This window comes from Clytia hemisphaerica, unplaced genomic scaffold, assembly GCF_902728285.1.
Source record: "Clytia hemisphaerica strain Z4C2 unplaced genomic scaffold, Clytia hemisphaerica genome assembly, whole genome shotgun sequence".
Taxonomy (NCBI): domain Eukaryota; kingdom Metazoa; phylum Cnidaria; class Hydrozoa; order Leptothecata; family Clytiidae; genus Clytia; species Clytia hemisphaerica.
In genome coordinates, this window is record NW_027103595.1 from 479,767 (window position 1) to 497,442 (window position 17,676).

Below are 17,676 nucleotides of genomic sequence, written 5' to 3' on the forward strand. Positions count from 1 at the left end.
CTTCCCTTTTTTATTTAACGATTTAAATTTAAAGTCAGAGCTCTGATCTATCCTAAGGATGAGTTCATCGAAACTCAAAGCTTCAGTGATACGAATGGTGCTACGGTCGAAATTGCGCTTGCCTGATAACCAACAACTTTTTGCTACAAATAGCCTAAACTAAAGTCTATTTCAAATTAGCTGGCAGTGTTTTTTCAAACCTCAATAACTTTTGATAGAATTTGAATTAGTTAGCAGTTTTGTGCTCGTTAAAAAGATAATCCTGAGTGGAGTATTATCAAAAAAGAAAGAAATTCAAAAAATGGAAAAACGAAGATGAAAAATGGAGAAGAAGAAAATCAACTTCTAGTAGAATAATGCTATGATCTTCATTTTTGAATCAGAAACTCTTCAATCTTAGAACGTCATAAATGTGAAAAAATATTTAAAAAATATTTATTCAATCATAAAATACAGCTTAAATCTTTGCCCTGGTTGACTTAAAAAAGGGCTCTTTTTTGTTTTTTTTGATGATTTTTGAAGTCAATCATTGTTAAACTTTGGACTATATCTTTCGATGAAATAAATTTTTTTGAATTTTTTTTTTTCACATTATTGATGTTCTAAGATCAAAGAATCACTCGTATGAAAATGATTCTTATGGCACAATTATTGAAGAAGTTGATTTTCTTCTTCTTCATTTTCAATCTTCATTTTTCGATCTTTTTTGATTTTTTTCTTTATGACAATATCCCACTCCTGTTTGTCTTTTCAACAAGCACAAAATCGCTACTTAATTCAAATTCTATCAAAAGTTATTGAGGTTTGAAAAAACACTGCCAGCTAATTTTGAAATAGACTTTAGACACATCGCGGTTTTTTTTGACGCAGTGACGTCTATTCCATTCTAGATTTAGAATGCCATGATTCTATTTGATCCCGTCATTTTTTCAAATTTTTAGAGCCCAGGTTTTCTGACTCCAAACATTCGATTTTTTGACGTCATTTTGAACTTTCGAAGCTCCTGCAGTAGTTGAAAGACTTCTAATTTTCTAAAATTAAATTAACAATACTTAAATAATGTAAATACAATTCGGAAATAAATACTGGGTGATAAATGGTGTAATAAATACTAGAGCAAATAGACAATCAGCCAAAAAACCCTAAAAAAGTAGACCAAACGATAGACCTGCAAAATACCTGAAAAGACCATGAAGATGAGAAACTGAAAAACCCTGTAAAAAACCTATATAAATACTATATTATCAAACGCCGCTCTTCGCACGTCACTCAAACAAGTATCGACGTCAAGATCTCCGTCTAAAATCATCAAAGTGGAACTTATCAAGAAACAGTATGAAAAATCCTGGTTTTTGGTGAGGTACTCGCTACATACGCTACCACTCGACCACGCCCTCTTTTACAAGAGTTTCCAATCAACTGTTATTGAAATGGTATGAGCTAATCACACACAGCCCTCAACGCCAGGTTGAGAGCTGAATTGAAGGGGCACATTATCAGGTTAATTGGGTAACGGAGGTATCTGTTTTTTTAATTTTGGAGGCTAAAGGTTTTATTTTGAGACACATTTCAAGTTAAAGGATCCCTAGAAAAAAGATTTAAAAGTTTTCAATATATCAAGTTTCAACATTCATTTCAATTTTTGAATTGAATTGTCTTTATCATTTGTTTCAGTCACAAACGTCTATGCAGCTTGTATTCCATTGGTCCAGATTTTGCCGCCAAAACCTTTATCCACGTGGTCTTCGTCCAAACTGTTTCCATTATACAATCTGAGTTCCCCCAAATCTCCACCGACACTCATGGGAAACGAACCTTCTGACAGCGAAGTTTCTGTCCCATCTTTTAGTTGATAGTGTAAAGATGAGGGTGCAGTTAAACTGGGCTCGAAATGGAGTACAATTTTGTAAAAAGTGTTTATCGATGGAATTAAATAACTTTCTGTGGCAAGCTCAAAGTCAAATACTTTGTTGTCGTTAAGGTCTTCAATCCTTAATTTTTTATGCAACGTTCTCAATTGCAATGCAAAGAATTCATTTAGTATACCATTATGATATGATTTCATTTCAAAGAAAGTGACAGGCTTGACAAGCCTTTCGAATGTGAAAGTGACTTCTAATTTCCAACTGGTTGTGCCTGATGCGTAGGTATCGATGACAACTGGATTGTTACTGCATGTGTATTCTATGAATAGGGAATAAGAGAGAAAAAGTAAATTTTACGAGTTATAACAGATCAGGGTATAATTGTTAAAGGGCATCATTTAACGTATCTACCATCATTTGTATTTTCAAACAAAATAAATAACAACTTCCTCCCTCTCCACGTGCCGCGCAGGCGCGATTTCGAAAAAAATCGTTTTTTACTATACATGATCTGGATAAGAGGCGCGTCTCCTTTCTACAGTAGAACCTCTGTTGATTTGATAAGAAGTTGTGAAAGTGTGAACTGTTTACCGTTAACTTGAAAGATATCAACAACCTTTCTCTCTCCATTTGTTTTTCTATATGTTTTTTTTCACTTACTGTATTTTGGGTTAAATCAACATCAAAACATTTGAAAATGATTCAAATGCTCATTAAAAGATCAAAACACTCTTATTTGACAAAATTTTTGTGATTCGAGTGGAAAATAAAAACATTTCTGTGAATAAATTTCGGTAAGGAAGTTCAAAAAAGTACAAAAGACCCCATACCCCTTTTTTGAGCGCGGTCTTGTATTTGTACGGTGCAATATGAAATACAGCATTTATGTACGCGTTTTTAGCCAATCAGATTGCTTATATTTTTCATGTTGATGATAAAAAGAAAATAAATTACTTTGTTTGAATAATCTTTGGATGAGTCTTTTTGTGACACTGTATCTCAAGAAATCATTTAGGATCAAAATATTAGGTTTGCGACACCTTGGTGTCTGCTAATCAAAAGTCCCAAATAGGCGGACACCTCTGATTAACGGACACTACCCTTTCTCCTCGAAAGTGTCCGCCAATTAGAAACTCCACTGTTTATCATAGAAATTAATATGTTTCATGAACTCATTCTTCTGTATTTTGGACGCTATTCCGACAAAAAAAAAGTGCTAAGAAAAGCCCTTGCTTAAACCCTACCGTTAACTACCTTTTTTTGTTCTGGAATTATTGGGATTCCCAGTAACTCTTCCAGTCATTTTTGGCTCCGACATCGATGACGAAACGAGATATCTTGTCATTGATAGTCAAAGTCCTGATTTCTTTCTTATTTATATATTTTTTTATCATCTTTAATCATCATTAATTACTTTTATTTCTTACCGGTGCCTAACTGTTCTGTGGTTTGGGCATTGGGTTGCGATGTAGTTGTGGCGTCACTTTGGGAAATTAATGTTTGACAATGTTGACCAGTGTAGGTAGACGGGCAGTGACAAGTGTACGAATCGGTGACGTAATTTGGAAGGCATACACCCAAATTGCAAATGCTGTCGTTCGATGAACATTGATTCTGAAAATGCGAAGACAATTTTTTCATTAATAAAGCTCTTGGATAAAGCTAAAAGATTAGGATAGATGCGTTCGTATTTTTCTATAAGCCAGCCCGGTATTGATGATAGATAGTAATAGACAGCAGACTTTTTGTCTTTTATTTTCTAATTGTTAGAAACGGCAGCAAAACTTAAGAATCTTGTAAAAGATTTGATGTTGCCGTTGCTGGTCTGATTGATCTTTAATATCAAAATAATGCAACGCCGTCAACAGTAAGAATGGAAGACTAAACGCTGGCTGTCTAAATTGATCTTACCCAAACTTCGTAATAGTCCACAGTTGTGTTCTGGTCCATATGTGTTCGATCGATTGGACCATCAAGAAGTGTGCACGTGGGTGGAGTTTTGGAACGGAAGAATAAAAAACTCCAGCAATCGTTTTCCTGATAACAAAATGTGCCGCATTTTCTGAAAGAAAATATTAATGAATAAGTAGGTGGAAAGAATTATAGAAATACAGAATGGTGGAACCATTTCAGAATCAAGCAAACAAATTTTACAGGATTTATTACAAACAACTGTTTCAAAACATTTCATCTCACATCCATAGGGGGGGTTCAAACTTCAAGAAAAGTTTTATAGGATAGGGAGATACAATATAAATTTGCTGCTGTTTGGAGGAATGCTCAATGATATCCAAGAGCTGTTTAAGTTGTTAAGAATGAGAGAGGCTATTTGGGGGAATGCTCGATTATATCCAAGAGCTGTTTAAGTTGTTAAGAATGAGAGAGGGGGGTACAAAATAAATTTGCTGGTGTTTGGGGGAATGCTCGATGATATCCAAGAGCTGTTTAATTTGTTAAGAATGAGAGAGGGGAGTACAATATAAATTTGCTGTTGTTTGGGGGAATGCTCGATGATATCCAAGAGCTGTTTAAGTTGTTAAGAATGAGAGAGGGGGTACAATATAAATTTGCTGCTGTTTGGGGGAATGCTCGATGATATCCAAGAGCTGTTTAAGTTGTTAAGAATGAGAGAGGGGGGTACAATATAAATTTGCTGCTGTTTGGGGGAATGCTCGATGATATCCAAGAGCTGCTTAAGTTGTTAAGAATGAGAGAGCGGGGTACAATATAAATTTTCTGCTGTTTGGGGGAATGCTCGATGATATCCAAGAGCTGTTTAAGTTGTTAAGAATGAGAGAGGGGGGTACAATATAAATTTGCTGTTGTTTGGGGGAATGCTCGATGATATCCAAGAGCTGTTTAAGTTGTTAAGAATGAGAGAGGGGAGTACAATATAAATTTGCTGCTGTTTGGGGGAATGCTCGATGATATCCAAGAGCTGTTTAAGTTGTTAAGAATGAGAGAGGGGGGTACAATATAAATTTGCTGTTGTTTGGGGGAATGCTCGATGATATCCAAGAGCTGTTTAAGTTGTTAAGAATGAGAGAGGGGGGTACAATATAAATTTGCTGCTGTTTGGGGGAATGCTCGATGATATCCAAGAGCTGCTTAAGTTGTTAAGAATGAGAGAGCGGGGTACAATATAAATTTGCTGCTGTTTGGGGGAATGCTCGATGATATCCAAGAGCTGTTTAAGTTGTTAAGAATGAGAGAGGAGGGTACAATATGAATTTGCTGTTGTTTGGGGGAATGCTCGATGATATCCAAGAGCTGTTTAAGTTGTTAAGAATGAGAGAGGAGGGTACAATATAAATTTGCTGTTGTTTGGGGGAATGCTCGATGATATCCAAGAGCTGTTTAAGTTGTTAAGAATGAGAGAGGGGGTACAATATAAATTTGCTGCTGTTTGAAACCCCTCCCTGTAAGAATAGTAGTAATCTTGCAACAAAGAATTCTTGAGATTTTGCAAATTTGAGTCTTTCAGACATTGAGACTTTCAGACAGCTTTTCATCACAGGGGTGGGGGCAGTTGGTATACCAAGTGATGGTATGTGCGGCGAAAAAAATTGACTTTTAGAATCGTACCCGCAAAAAGTACAGCAAAAATTGTGAAATTCATACCCTTACAGTGCATTTTTGTCAAATTTTTATCTTTTTTAGAGGAGAAAAAAAATCAGAATATTTGGGCAAAAGTTTTTTTTCGATTTGCTGAAATTTCTACCCTAACAGTGCATAAAAAGTCTACCTTTACAGTGTATTTCTGCTATCTTGAGAAATATCTCCTTGACCGTTGAACATACCCATCTTATTTAATTTTCATTGATTTAAAAACGTACATGATTTCATTGATTTTACTATTAATTTTATTGATTCTTTTGACTTTAACCCTCGATCTTCATCTAATGTTTCAAACTCGTGATACAGGTTTTCTTATTTAAAAAAACTATATAAGAACAGAAGGCTTCGATGGCCAAAGTATTAAGAACAAAGTAAGAATATTCGAAGGCTTTGCTGCCTTTAAAACACCCAATTTTTTGGACAAAAATATTCACATAAAGATGAAAATAAAAACATGTTTAGAACATTTTTAGGCTAAAGCCTAGAAAAGTTAAGGGTACCCGAAAGCCTCGAAAGGCAAAAGGCTTCCAGGCCGGTTCTTTGATACGGTTAAACTTAACTCATACACAATACTATAGAACTATATAGCATTTAATTCAAAATTTCTTTAAAACCTTACTTTGTAGTTGCGTTTGTAATCTCTTGATTAATACTTTGATAATTGTTTGCTGTCGATGCTGGCATCAAGTTAGGATATTTCTTGAACATTGTTTTCTTAACAATATATTGAGTGCTACCAACTGTTGTGTTTGAGACACTCGTCTTGATTGCTCCATACACGGTAAATTGTTGTAGGCTTAAGAAAATTAAAATAATTCGAATATACATTTCGTTTTCTCGTTCGTTTCTTCTTCACCGCTCTTTAACATCAACTTCAGATTATTTTTCAGATTGTCTCTCAGATTTTTCATAATATTTTGAAGCTAATAAATTAATCATTGATAAATAATGCAAAGAGAGACTTGGACTGAGCCAACATGTGAATTTACTGAAAGATGAATAGACATCAATAGAGTGGGGCTCAGGCCCTCGAGCCCAGACTCCTGAATAGGATTTTTGGAGGACTAAGAAAATTAAGATGATTTGAATATACATTTTGTTTTTTCGTTCCTCTCGTTTTTCTTTTGTCGAAAGTCCAGACGAGAACAATTTTTTGCATTATTTAAAAAATTAGTTTTTCATTTTCTTTATGAAATCGGTTGTCTTGCCAAAAGTTCATTATTTATTGTGATTGAACCTTGCCATTGATTTGCCTTGAAACCTTTGATTGATTCGTCATTGTGACCTTTGATGTATCGATTTATCATCTACTCAAGATGTATTTATAATTTATCCGTCAGTTCAGAATTTCATGCTTTTTCGGGTTATATTTAATTTCACCTCATCGATCGCAATTTTTGCGGCAGACTGACAGAGAAGAATTTTACATTAGGAACAAATAGATGAGAATTATACATGAAAACCAAAAGCCATAAAAAAAGTCTGTCTAAAATTAGGAGACTCGAAAATTGTCTTTCTATACGGGTCACTTTTTCGCCAGTTGATCTCTCTACAGTTATCTTTTCGGAGGTTCAATTCGAACATTTCTGACATTCTTCATAAGCCCCTCTTCCCCGCTTTCCTCCTCCTCCTCTTATGAAAAAAATGATGAAGTTGATATTGATTATCATGGACTCTTTTAATGTACTTAAATATAATGGGCCCCCCCCAGCGGTTTGAGTGAATGCGTGAATGGGCTTTTTTGGTTGCGTGAATGCGTGAAAATCGAAAAATAATTGCGTGAATGCGTGAATTGGAAAAACTTGCGTGAACGTGAAAATCCATATTTCTATTGCGTGAATGCGTGAATCTGCCCTGTTTTTTGCGTGAGCGCGTGAATTTTTCCTTTTCACAGTTTGTAGAAAACCCCAAGGTGCGCACCTATCCCGAATTCAAGGGATGCCAGGTGAAGGTGCACAAAAAAATCAGCAACTTTCAAATTCTCTATTTTATATAACGATTCATGATTTAGATGCGCTTTCTAGCAATATCTAGACACCTTAAATTTCCAGATTTTTTCACTCGGGCCAAACATGTATTGGCCCTCGAATCTTTAAATAACTCTAATTTGCCCCCTTGAAAGTGTTTTTTTTAAGATAAAACCATGGTTATGCATGATGAGTGATCCAGGGCCAGGGCCAGGGCCAGCCAGGGCTAGAGCCACTGGGGGCAGGAGGCGGCCATGACTTCACCACGTTTTTGCAAATAAAAAGAAACTTATTTCAAAGAAATTTTTACCCATGATGTAGACTTTCGTTTAACCTGATTTCTTGGCAAAATTAGTCTGAAATGGAGTCGTATTTAAGCAAATCAGAGGGTTAAAATAGAAATTTTCTCCTGTCGGCGCAATACATGGTTGCGCCTCCTTAGTCACTATGTTTTCGGCCCCTCCACGTTAGGAAATTAATTCGCGAGCCCTGATTAAAACCTTTCTTTTTAAATTTTTTTGATCGCTTTGCTCGCAACAAATGTTCATTCTTTTACCTTATTTTACAAGCTATCAAGCGATCGTACCTTACCTCAAACGAATTTAGACTACATTCTTTTTCAATGGTGTTAAAGAGAGCATTTTTAGCCAAACGCGAGTGACAAAAATGCAAAAATTTCCTCTCTGCGTAAACCATGGTTGCGCCTCCTTACCCCTGAGCATCATGGTGACATCCTTGAGTTTGTTTGACCTATTTTTGATAATGTTTAAGCTATTTTATGTACAAAAATTCGCCTGCGGCGCATATCTTTTCACTTACTATCGCGATACGTTAACTGCAGAAGCTTCACCTTTTCCAAACGATCGTGACAAGTTAAAAGCATCAAATATTTTGCGTGATGGCATGTAATTAAAGTTGAAAAATTACGTAACGCTTTCTATTTGGGGGCTTCTTATGACGCTACCAAAAACACGGTGTTTTAGTCAGGTCTACAGGAAAAAATCACTACTGAGTTAAGTTTTTCTCAAGTGCATGACCAGATCCGGTCGAATAATATCTCGAGTACAGCCTTGTCATACTTTTCTATGCAAATCGAACGTTTTACTCCATAATGGCGGAAATTACGTCAAATTTTGACGTCAATTAAAGTTGAGTGAAGAGGTCTTTTTGCAGCGACAGTCAAATTCAACAAAATCTGAATTTTTCTGAAAAATCTATAAAAATCGCTCAAAAATACACTCTATTCCACCATCAAACACTCTACCAGCATCCTGATACATCACAAATGACGTCCAACCGACAAAGAAACACACCTAACCTGCTTTGTACCGGCAACGCATGTGCAGATGACAAGAATGAGGACACCCTGGCATGTTCAAAATGTAACAGACTAGTTCACTATCTATGTTCGAGGCTACCAGCGTATATGATAACTGCTTTTAACGACGACCGAAGAATACATTGTAACTTTGTATGTCAGAACTGTGTGTCGGTGTCAAAGGATTTGCTGGCCTTGATCCCTAGATCTCAACCTTCTTTAAAACAGCGGCAGAGCTATCGAAACTGAAAGAAACAATCAAAGAAAACGAGAATACGATAAAGAACTAAAGACAAATGAACATCATCTACTCGAAATCGTAGAAACAGAAACACAAAAAGAAGAGCTTTCACAACTAAAGAAGAAGTTATCAGATGATCCAGCCTTACATACTGTAGAATATGTCGAGAATAAGCTCGAAAAGAAGTTAGAAGACTTTCGCACCCAAATACTGTCCACCATTAAGGAGGAGCACAAAAAATCGTACGCTGCAGTCGCTTCTGCTGGAACATCGCTCCCTCAAATGACAACATAAAAACTGCAGTCAAACAAGTACATGAAGAGGAAGCAGCGGAGGAGAAGGATAAATCTAGACGATCGAATAACATATAACCATGGTGTCAAAGATCGACAGAGGATCCTAACAAGGAGGATGAGGATTGGGTGAAAGAACTTATCGAAAACTTCGTGTGAAAATCAACACCAAACATATGATGAGACTCGGATCTAAAGCTGACGACAAGAGTAGACCAATACTTGTTACCTTTAAGAGCGAAAAGAAAAAGAAAGCCTATTTGGAAATCTACATGTCTTGAAAGGGAATGTCTTGATCCCTAGATCTCAACCTTCTTTAAAAACAGCGGCAGACAGAAACGAAAAGAAAGAAAAAACGATCAAAGAAAACGAGAATACGATAAAGAAACTAAAGACAAATAAACATCATCTAATCGTAGAAACACATAAAGAAGAGCTTTCACAATTAAAGAAGAATTTATCAGATGATCCAGCCTTCCATACTGTAGAATATGTCGAGAATAAGCTCGAAAAGAAGTTAGAAGACTTTCGTACCGAAATACTGTCCACCATTAAGGAGGAGCAAAAAAAATCGTACGCTGCAGCCGCTTCTGCTGGAACATCTGCTCCCTCAAATGACAACATAAAAACTGCAGTCAAACAAGTACACGAAGAGGAAGCAGCGGAGGAGAAGGATAAATCTAGACGACGATCGATAACATTATAATCCATGGTGTCAAAGAATCGACAGAGGATCCTAACAAGGAGGATGAGGATTGGGTGAAAGAACTTATCGAAAATCTTCGTGTGAAAATCAACACCAAACATATGATGAGACTCGGATCTAAAGCTGACAACAAGAGTAGACCAATACTTGTTACCTTTAAGAGCGAAAAAGAAAAAGAAAGCCTATTTGGAAATCTACATGTCTTGAAAGGGAATGCCAAATACAAAGGTGTCAGCATTTGTGAAGATCTAACCCCCACTCAAAGGAAGGACTTCAAAGACCTTCTGCAGGAAGCCAAGGAAAGAAATCAAAGTGAAACAGATGAAGTCTGGCGAGTCCGTGGGTCATCAAAAAACGGCTTCCACCTAAAAGAGGGTAAAGACCAACGGCCCAAATCAACAATAAATTCAACAAAGAAAAAAGAAAAACAAAAAACAAAAAAACCGTAAAAGAAGTAAGAAGCAAAACCAAAAAACATACCAAAAAATCAAAGGACACAACAAGCTAATATCACATCTACCAACAATATCAAAGTTCAAAAAGACATGAGAATTCTCTATGCTAACGCCGATCAATTTACATCTGGAAAATTAATTGAATTACAAGCCCATGTACAGAAAAAAAAACCTCATCTGATTGCAATATGTGAAGTGAAAACGAAAGTAGGCCAGCTGAAACATCTACACGAATACGAATTTGGGGAGTACACGCTCGTTAATCAAACAAATGTTGACACTAACAAGGGACGTGGTATCATCATATTATCGCATAACTCCATCAAGCATTTAATTGTCAGGTCTTCAACAGTTGAATTTGAAGAAGCTTGCACTATCGAAGTTCGTCTTGCAGATAAAGATCTGTTGGTGTTTGCTTGTCTTTATCGTAGCCCAACAAAAACCAGATCGTCTGACGAAAGCAATACCAAGCTGAATTCTCTTGTCAAGTCCATCTCCCTGGACAAGAAGTACTCTCATAAAATCCTCATTGGTGATTTTAACTATCCGACAATCAATTGGGAGAATTGGATCACATCCCATAACGAGGAGAGTAAGGAAGAACAATTTCTGGATGCGCTGCGTGATTCTTTCTTACACCAACATGTCGATGAGCCGACAAGATGCCGTGGATCTGATGATCCGTCGACCATCGATTTAATCTTTACAGATGAAAAAGAATCAAGTTCGTGATCTACAGTACCTAAGCCCGCTTGGAAGAAGCGACCATAGTGTTCTAGCTTTCAACTTCACAGCTTACACTGAGCGCAAATCAAACTCAAAACGTTATGCGTATAACCTGGGAGACTACGCCACCATGAAACAAGAAGCTAGTGTATGGTCTAGAGAGTTTCTTGAAGGCATAGATCAAATGCCATAAGGGGAAACTTGGAATTTATTCAAAAGTAAGCTGTTGGAGCTTAGGAATATTTATGTGCCATTGAAAGAAATTGATCGTCAGAGTTGGAGAAGAAAAGGATCGATACCAATAGGAAGAGACCTACAGATAGAAGTAAGTGAAAAACGACGACTACACAGGAAATGGGCTAGATCGGTTTGCCCCATTGAAAAAAGACGCAACCGTCAAATCTACATAACAACAAGAAACATAGTGAATCGCATGATGACAAGAGCTCGTCGACGAAACTACGAACAAAACATTTGCAACAAAGCCAAGTCCAATCCGAAAGTTTTCTGGTCACACGTGCGAAGTAAGATGAAATCTGCTAGCGGGGTTTCCTCTCTTCTAGAAACACCAAAAGATAAATCATCCCTGCGGCACGAAGATAATGAAAAGGCGAATATTCTCCAAAAACAGTTCTGCAGTGTGTTTTCACTAATGAACCAGAAGGTGAAGTCCCTGATTTTCCAAGCAGGACCGAGGAAATTATTGACGATATCGTCATAACCAAGGAAATGCTATCTAAGAAAATTAAGGAGCTTGATACCAATAAATCACTCGGTCCCGATGAAATCCACCCGAAAATGCTAAAAGAGCTTGTAGACGAGATCGCAGAACCTCTTTCCCGTATAATGAACAAGACCTTGACTGAAAGAGAATTACCTGAGGATTGGAAACTTGCCCACGTTACTCCTATTTACAAAAACAAAGGTGCTCATAATCTAGCAGTCAACTATAGACCAGTGAGTCTAACATCAGTAGTTTTTAAACTAATGGAGTCAATCTTAAGAGAGCATATCACAAGATACCTTACAAACCTAAAGTTGCTATCCAAAAAGCAATACGGCTTCATCAGCAGACGTTCTACTGTCACTCAACTACTGATGTATATAGACAAATGCTGTGAAAGTATGTCGGAAGGTAAAGTCGTCGACTGCATATATTTCGATTTTGCGAAAGCGTTTGATACCGTGCCCCATCGCCGACTTTGCAAAAAGTTAGAAGGATATGGAATCACTGGAACAACCAAAAATTGGATAACATCTTTTCTCAAGGGACGAAAGCAACTAGTGAAAGTGAACCAATCTCACTCAAAGCTAGACGATGTAATCAGCGGTATACCACAAGGAAGTGTATTAGGACCTCTACTTTTTGTGTGCTGTATATAAACGATCTTCCTGACAAAGTTGTTTCCGACCTATTACTTTTTGCAGATGACACGAAGACATTCAAAGAGGTCAATTCCATCAATGATTCTCTTGTCATTCAGAAGGATGTAGATACATTGAATGAATGGTCTAAAGTTTGGCTCTTAAAGTTCCATCCCGATAAATGTCATGTTTTAACACTTGGAAAACTAGCTAACATAAAGCACGCACATCCTTATTCTCTCGCTGGTAATCAACTGGAGCATGCTTTCGAGGAGAAAGACTTGGGAGTTTTGGTGGATGCTGAGCTGATGTTTGAAGAACATATAGCCAAACAGGTAAACAAAGCGAATTCGACACTTGGTATTATCAGAAGGGGGTTTGATAATCTTACTCCAAAGACCATAACGACACTATACTCCGCCTTTGTGAGGCCGCACCTTGAGTACGCGCAGTCAGTCTGGTCACCCAAACTATGCAATAATGTTAACATGCTCGAGAGAGTCCAAAGACGAGCTTCAAAACTTATCCCAATATATCGACACCTCCCGTACAGTGAAAGGCTAAAAAGGCTTGGATTACCAACCCTCGAATTTCGGAGACAGTTTTGTGATATGGTGCAGGTCTATAAACATCTTTCCTTTTACGACAAAGATACTATACCTTCAAAACTAATCAGCCGTACCATAGTATAAGAAAGCCGCGGCTGGAATATGTACTGCATTGTCTTTTCAGTTAATTGCTGTTCTATCTCTGTCTCCGAGATTTATAAGAACATCAATATTTTTAGTTTATTTTTGGTAGATAGTTTTTGAAATTTTTCTCTTATTTTCCTTCACAAAAAGTTTTTTTAATTGCTAGATATCTTTGAATCTGTGTCCAATATAACACTTGAACTGATTTTGGACATATTTTAGGGGTATTTTGTGGTAACGATAGTTTTTCGCCAAAATTAAAATCATAAGAACTATATTCAAGATGACAACTTTCCTGTCAGTTTAAATGATACATTTTGAAGGTGCAGGCTTAATATTTTCACAGAATTATCTTGATGTACTATTTCATTGATTTCTAAAAAGATTTCACTGAAATATTGTGAAGGCATTTCGAGGCACTTTATTAATTTTTGAGTTCTTTCAGCTAAGCCATTTTGTGCTTGTTTAAATTTCTTATTGTTGATCTTTCCTTTACAATGGTTTTATAATGCAAGTGTATTATCAAGGGCATATCATTAATATCTAAAACGCACTGAGAAGTAAGTATCAGCGAGAAACCAATAAAATTTACCATTAAAGATGCTACATTACTTATTTCTTGATCAACAAATAGTCATCAAATACGACAGAGATAGAACAACAGAAATTCAGATGTTATCATTCCAGCCGCGGCTTTCTTATACTATGGCCGTACACGTCCTAAACGAAGACATTCCAAGAGCTTTTACCAACCTTTGCTAATGACGGCTTCAATGGACCCCAAACTAAGTCGTTTTACTATAGATGTGTGCCAACGTGGAATAAACTACCAAGAGAAGTTGTATCCGCACAATCGATTAAGTCGTTTAAAGAGAAACTGAATGATGCATGAAAAACCACCCACAAAAATTTGTTACAAGAAGAATGTGAAAGAAGATCGGTTAGAGGCCCATCGTGAGCCTAGCTTGTAAATCTGTATAATAATAATAATAATTTTGTGTCCGGTGCTTCAGCGAGGCTGCTGTGCTGGCAGGGTCGTAACCTTAATTAACCTGGACATAGTGTCCTATGAATACAAAGGTCTATTCAAGATAGACCTTTTGCTAGTCAGGATGTTGAATAATTTAAAAAGACCAGCCTCAAAACAATGATTAAGAAAAATAAATGCATAATCAGAATTAGCCTGGATATCCAAGCTCAAAATTTTAGAAAAAATAAGTTTTACCTAAGCCAGACAAAGTTCTAAAGTAAAATTATAGAGCTTGGTTCATCTAGAAATCAGGTGAACCCCTGTTGACAGATTTTCCTGCATGAATCCCATGGCTGCAAATAAATATATGCACATAATGACACGCATAATTTCAAGATGGTACCCCAGCAGTGATAAATCAATTTAGAATGGCAGCCTTGACCATAAAATATAGACAGTGTGGTGGAAAGTCTGTTAGACAGAAAGTGCACAGTGATTTTTGGAGATTTTTTTTTTTCAAAATCCAACCCAAAACAGCACTACAAAAATTGGCAAACAAAAAAGAAGAATTGAAGCAAAATAAAGATATACTTTTAGTTCTTTACACGATGCAACCAAGTCATTAAGAAGATTAAACAAGAATATCTAAGCAAGTGATTGAAAAAGAGTTTTTAATTAATCAACAGGACATCCGGACTAGCAATAGGTCTATTTAACATTCTCCCACTTGCTACAATCAAAAACTTTTTCCAACAATGACCAATGGTGGATAAGATATACTGTAGATTGATTTCCACCTTCACATGTTATGGCCAGACAGTGTCAATCGAATGAATCGAACGCCGAATCAATTGAATGCAATAGAATATTAATCGAAATCGAATATCACCAAGGATTTGCCGTTCGATTGTACTGATTATGTTCGATTACACTCGATTGATTTAAAGGCTCTGACCATAGTCCAAAAATTGATTTTGTTATTTGAACATAAAAGTTATATTTCAGGTTCCTTAACACTTTTAACAAAGAATTGCCTTTATAAATTGCTTTTTAATCGAATCCCTTGAGTAATTAAGAATTTAATTGCAAAAATGACGTTATGAACTTTAAAAAGATGTTAATGATATGTTGCAATCACTCTCTTTTACAAAAAGTGCTTAGTTTTAATGGGTAAATAACTTTGTTGTTTCAAAATTTCTTTACACTGTCCGCAAAGAATTGAACTATTTTAAATTTTGCGGAAAATTTTTTAAAAAGATGTGTCAAAAGTTATGACTGTTTTTTGAGCAAAATCCAGATGAAAAATTGATGAAAAACCACTATTTTGAAGATTTCGAGACAAAGAAGCATTTACAAAAATTTCCGCAAAAATTTTTATTGTTCGGTAAAAGATACACCATCTACTGCGAAAAATTTTTCAAAATGTTTTTTCTTCGCCGAAACTAAGCTCTTCAAAGTTGAATACTCTTCCTCGCAAGAGTCTTCATTTTCTTCTTCATCAAATTTTTTTAATGCAATTTTTGAATTTTCATATTCAGGAATAGTTTGTCTAACAGAAAATGTATAACATGCCATAGTTTTGTTGGTTACATCAGTCAGAAAACACATTTTAAACACGGCAATTATGAAGAATTCACTATGGTCAGAGCCTTAATTGTATTCGATTTTATTCCCTATCGTACTGTATATACTTACGCGCTTGGTAGTCCACGCTAAAAAAGCTCTAAAGAAGTGATCCAATTTAATTTAATCCCAATCAAACGTTTTACTCGAACGCAATCGAACACACAATCGAATATTACCAAAAATCAAAAAGTTTGTGATCTATATAACCACAGAAAGCCCTATTTCCACCAAACAGCGCTTGAGGTACAGATCAGCAGGTACAGGTGAATCATAAATTGAAAAAAGATAAATTATTTTAAAAATGACGTCATTTTCTACATTTATATATGCAAAACCATGCAAATCTATTTCGGCAATCTATGATTTGTATAAAAAATGGCTGCTTCCATATGAATGCGATCAACGACGAAAAGCTCTATTCATCACCTATCAACACCTATGACTAATTGCTAAAAAATATTATACCTGTGTTTTTGTATTGGAGGGTTCTGTTGTCAGTTGTTGTGGGGCGGGGTGTGGTCAATACGTCGTTGTATTTCGCTGCAGATTAAACTTGCAATAGGATCTATTTTTCTATATGTTCACTGAATACAACGACTAGTTCCAAGAGGCGCTATTTACTAAATAAACGGTGGAGTGCTTTTTATACCGCGGCGGAGTGCTCACTAAAAACAGCGCACTCACTCTCGCGGATTGGAATAAAAAAGTAAGACAAAACTCTGTGCTTTTTATGCTTTATTATTATTTTTTTTTTAAACTAAATTCAATTAACTCAAATCAAAACAAACTTTTTTGTAGAAGCCAAAAGAAAAATGTTTTCAAAAAAGCAACAATTTTTACTAAACACAAAATTATATGTATTTGTTCATATTGATCTTTAATTTTGCTATAACAATTATACAAGGTGAAAAACGAGAATGAAAGGAAGTTGAATGTTGCGGTTAAAGAATTACAAGCTAGATGTCAGGGATACGTTAAAGAAAGGAACCATGTTGCCGATACAATTCAAGCTCAATTTTTAGCGCTGGAAACTAAACTTACCACTAAAATCGAAGCTACAATGAATGCGAAACCTATAGATAACAAAACGAAAACAAATTCAAAGAAAAGTTTTGCCGAAATCACGAAACCAATGACGAGTTAAATATATCCAGCATGAAACAAATACTTCGCAGCGAAAAGGTCGAAGAACAAATGGAAGAACAGAGAAAGCAATCAAGGGAAGCTAACATCATCATCCATGGAGTGGAAGAGAATGGCAATAGAGATGAAAATGATTTCGTAAACGAACTCCTAAACGACGTTAAAATAAACACAGAGCCAACTTACGTCTCCCGTATTGGTAAAGAATCAAATCGTACACGACCAATCAAAGTTGTATTTAATGGCGGGCATGTAAAATACAATTTTATGAGAAACTTAAGGGAATTGAAGCAGTACGACAAGTACGCCAACATGAGCATCACAGACGATTTAACAATAATGGAAAGAGACCAAGTAAAAGAATGGAGAAGTAAAGCAAACGAGAGAAATCGAGCAATGCCGCAGAGTGATTACAAATGGAGAGTGCGAGGAAGTCCTCAAGGAGGATTATATTTAAAAAAGATATTTTGTAAAACAAGATCGGTTTAGTAATCTTTGTAATATTCCAAACCAATGTATGAGCGATTTATAGAGGCCCATGTGCATGCACGGTGGCCTGGAAATCTGTAAAACATTATTATTATTATTATAAAGTACCTACATAAAATTACTTCCAAATCCAAGTAGATTTTTTAAATTGGCAAAAATCCAATCAAAATTTTCATAAATTTTCAAACTGTAGATTTGAAAG

At 36.0% G+C, this 17,676-nt stretch overlaps 3 protein-coding genes across 3 annotated transcripts; 2 read left to right on the forward strand and 1 right to left on the reverse strand.

Annotated features, from left to right (window-relative positions):
* Positions 1-1,010: 1,010 nt before the first annotated feature.
* On the reverse strand, positions 1,011-6,370 carry LOC136801607 (uncharacterized). Its single transcript, XM_067058248.1, has 4 exons — positions 6,103-6,370; positions 3,777-3,927; positions 3,293-3,479; positions 1,011-2,184 (listed from the first exon to the last, which is right to left on the reverse strand). Exons 1-4 carry the CDS (start codon positions 6,309-6,311, stop codon positions 1,685-1,687), a joined length of 1,047 nt encoding a protein of 348 aa, XP_066914349.1. The 5' UTR covers positions 6,312-6,370; the 3' UTR covers positions 1,011-1,684.
* A 2,365-nt stretch (positions 6,371-8,735) lies between these two features.
* Positions 8,736-10,008, forward strand: LOC136801788 (triadin-like). Its single transcript, XM_067058454.1, has 3 exons — positions 8,736-8,872; positions 8,997-9,194; positions 9,606-10,008. Exons 1-3 carry the CDS (start codon positions 8,736-8,738, stop codon positions 10,006-10,008), a joined length of 738 nt encoding a protein of 245 aa, XP_066914555.1.
* Positions 10,009-10,553: 545 nt separating this feature from the next.
* LOC136801789 (uncharacterized) lies at positions 10,554-16,986 on the forward strand. Its single transcript, XM_067058455.1, has 4 exons — positions 10,554-11,187; positions 11,821-12,324; positions 12,618-12,889; positions 16,747-16,986. The coding sequence occupies exons 1-4, from the start codon at positions 10,554-10,556 to the stop codon at positions 16,984-16,986; spliced, it is 1,650 nt and encodes a 549-aa protein (XP_066914556.1).
* Positions 16,987-17,676: the final 690 nt, after the last annotated feature.